We start from the raw sequence: 2,892 nt of genomic DNA on the forward strand, positions 1-2,892 counted from the left end.
AATTCAAACCAGTGGGTTTCAGGGAAGTTGCTCTAAGCATCGTAGCTTGTACTGTACTAGTACTTGGGTGTAATTATTGTACTCGCTTCAACTCGCTTCTGCCACCTTACAGGGACCACACCTCCAACTCGCCACCCCCCCCCCCTACTCAAGGAAAACGGATCCCCCGTCTCGCACCCCACAGACAGACGCATCTTTCAGCCTACATATTGGCTCTCCCCCCTCCTCCACTCTTTCAGTTTTTTTCTCGCTTCTTTCCCGTAAAATCTTCAGCTATCTGCACTTCGCCGAGGAGAACATTTCTACAACCTTCCCCACGAACGACCTCCTAGGCGCGTGGCCCACTTGTAATCTGGGAACCCCTTCTAGAATCAATCACGTTCATTCATTCATTCATTCACCCTTTTTGGGAGTACCTTGCCCTCGATATTTTTGTGCCCGAGATTTGGAAAAGGGAGGGTGATTTTTGAGCTGGAAATCGTTGGATCATACAATACACTTCAACAGCCTTTAGTCGCATACATTCACACCATACAACCGGACATTATGTCCCGATCATCAAGGCCCTTTTCTTGGAAGCTGGTTCTCGTAGCTCTTCTCGCAACGGTCGGCCTAGCAACAGCACATTTCGAACTTCAGTATCCTCCATGGCGGGGAAATACTCTAAAGGACGATATGCAATGGCGGTATCCATGTACGATCACTAACTCCTATCTTAAACGAGGGATTTGGGGCTAAACAACTAGATAGGTGGTGGGATTCCAGTAACAACCAACAGAACCAAGTGGCCGCTCAAGGGAGGCGATATCTCAATTGTCCCAGGCTGGAACGCCGGCCATCCTTCGGCATTCTTCTACGTTAACATGGGCTTCGGCTCTACCCCTCCAAACATGACGAACGTTATGCAACCGATTTTTCAAATGACCGGGCCGAGCAGAGATCCGTACCCGGGATCTTTCTGCCTTAGAGATGTTCCGTTGCCCGTCAACGCTTCTGTAAAGGCCGGCGATAATGCTACTATTCAAGTGATTCAAGTGGCACTACACGGCGCTTCTCTTTACAACGTAAGTGCCCCCAACATGATTGTACTTCAGAGAGAAGGGTTGTTGGTATTGTAATTGGTGAATTTATGCTTACTGTTTCATGAATAGTGCGCCGATATCACATTTGTGGAACCTGGAGAGGAAGATAAGATGCCGGATGGGATGTGCGTGAACAGCACAACATTTAATTTCAATCTCGTATACACGACACGGTCCTCATCATCCATCAGCTCGAAGAATCTATTAGACAAGACTACGATGATCACGGTATTGTTGGGCGGTCTATTTCTGGGGGCCTGGCTGTAGCGGTTTGGTTAGCGTATGATTGATTCCACGAAAGGAGGTGGCGGGCGTTCAAAGTAGGTTGAGGCTACGATATTTTAATGGCTTCTCGAGTCTTTTTTTTTTTTTTTTTTTTTTTCGACTCTTTAACTTATTCCACTTCTTCTGTACAAAGTATTCACCATACTACTGCCTTACCTTTTTTTTTTTTTTCTTTTTTCTTTTACCACGTTTTGGCTTCTTGGGTTGTTTGGGTGTCTATCCGGTTTCTCTCTCACTTTTTTACTTCACGTCACTTCCCCTTTCGGCACCGATCCTGGTTGGCCCTTCCAGTTCCATTACTCGTATTGTTACTCTTAGTTTAGATGACGGAGTACCGTAAGCTGGTGACGGACGGACGGATAGGTCAGAAGTGGCGGAGAACTGTACATGCATGCGCCCCACCGGGTACAAAAAGAAAAAAAGTTCACCAACTCATCAAGAGATTGGTGGAGAAATTCTTTGTATAACTTTTTTTTTTTTTTTTTTTTTCACTTTCCGTTTTTTTTTTCACGCATTGGTTTCGGAGCATAGAGGTCTGATTACTACTTGTCTATTTTTTTTATTCCTTGTCTGCACCGCTCCCTCTCCTCCTCCCTATTGTATGGTATTGATACTGCACATACGGTAATCTCATCACAGCTCTATTGCACTAGGCAAAAGTCCGCCTAGCTTTTTCCAGTGGCGGAAAGGGGGAGAGAAGAGAGGAGGAGGGGAAAAGAAAAAAAAAAAAAAAAAAAAAAAAAAGAGAGATGTTCAGCCGTTCCTAGTGAAGTGTTCAAGTGGTGACTGTTCGTCACAACTGGAGGCTCGGAGAATGGGTGATTGGGTGGTAAGAAGACGTTGAAATTCGACGGATGTGGGATCAAATGTAATGCAGGTATCCCACACAGGGCGTACAAGTACCGCACAATTATTCGGGGAGAAAAGGAAAAAGGAAAAAAAGGAAAGAAAAAAAAACTAGCTTCAAAGTGTGCCTTTCTCCTGATTGCTACAATATCCAGCTTGGGGGTATCATGACTGTAGATTTTTATCCATCATATGGAAGGATTTCATCCTGCAGTACGGTACCGTACCGGTATGGCCCCGGGGCGGGGTTTACCGCACAGTTCACCTGATTCATTGACTAAATTTACGAGCACATTCCTTTCAAACCGCCCCGCGGGCACAGCAGAACACAAAGTACTCGTACAGTTCACTTGCCCTGTTACCGGCTACAATTCTGCAGCCTAAATGACTAAATGACGGTGATGCTCCACCGAAAGAATCTATCGATCCAAGAAATCTATCCAGTCCCCTCGCCGGCAAGAATTAACGAGGTGGTTTACAATAACTGTAACCAGTACGGTACCGCACTCCTACAGGTTTAGACTACACTACGGTACACTGACAAAAAAAACAGGACATAATCTAAGCTTTGTTCGTAGGAGCTCGTCGCTGTCTTGCGTTGGGAACATTAGACGGATCTGAAGGGGGGGGGGGGTGTCGAATGGGTGGGTTGTGCGAGGGTCGGGCGAGGGATGAATAA

General features: G+C 46.0%; 1 protein-coding gene; it reads left to right on the plus strand.

Annotated features, from left to right (window-relative positions):
• The first annotated feature begins 347 nt into the window (after nt 1-347).
• GSTUM_00003977001 (uncharacterized protein) lies at nt 348-2,079 on the plus strand. XM_002835149.2 has 3 exons: nt 348-694; nt 751-1,064; nt 1,152-2,079. Exons 1-3 carry the CDS (start codon nt 547-549, stop codon nt 1,347-1,349), a joined length of 660 nt encoding a protein of 219 aa, XP_002835195.1. The 5' UTR covers nt 348-546; the 3' UTR covers nt 1,350-2,079.
• Nucleotides 2,080-2,892: the final 813 nt, after the last annotated feature.

This window comes from Tuber melanosporum, assembly GCF_000151645.1.
Source record: "Tuber melanosporum whole genome shotgun sequence assembly, scaffold_1, strain Mel28".
Taxonomy (NCBI): Eukaryota; Fungi; Ascomycota; class Pezizomycetes; order Pezizales; family Tuberaceae; genus Tuber; species Tuber melanosporum.

Coding starts and splice junctions, on each gene's coding strand:
- GSTUM_00003977001 (XM_002835149.2), top strand. CDS start 547: ATGTCCCGATCATCAAGGCCCTTTTCTTGGAAGCTGGTTCTCGTAGCT. Junction 695..750: donor TATGCAATGGCGGTATCCAT/GTACGATCACTA, acceptor ACAACTAGATAG/GTGGTGGGATTCCAGTAACA. Junction 1,065..1,151: donor ACGGCGCTTCTCTTTACAAC/GTAAGTGCCCCC, acceptor TTTCATGAATAG/TGCGCCGATATCACATTTGT.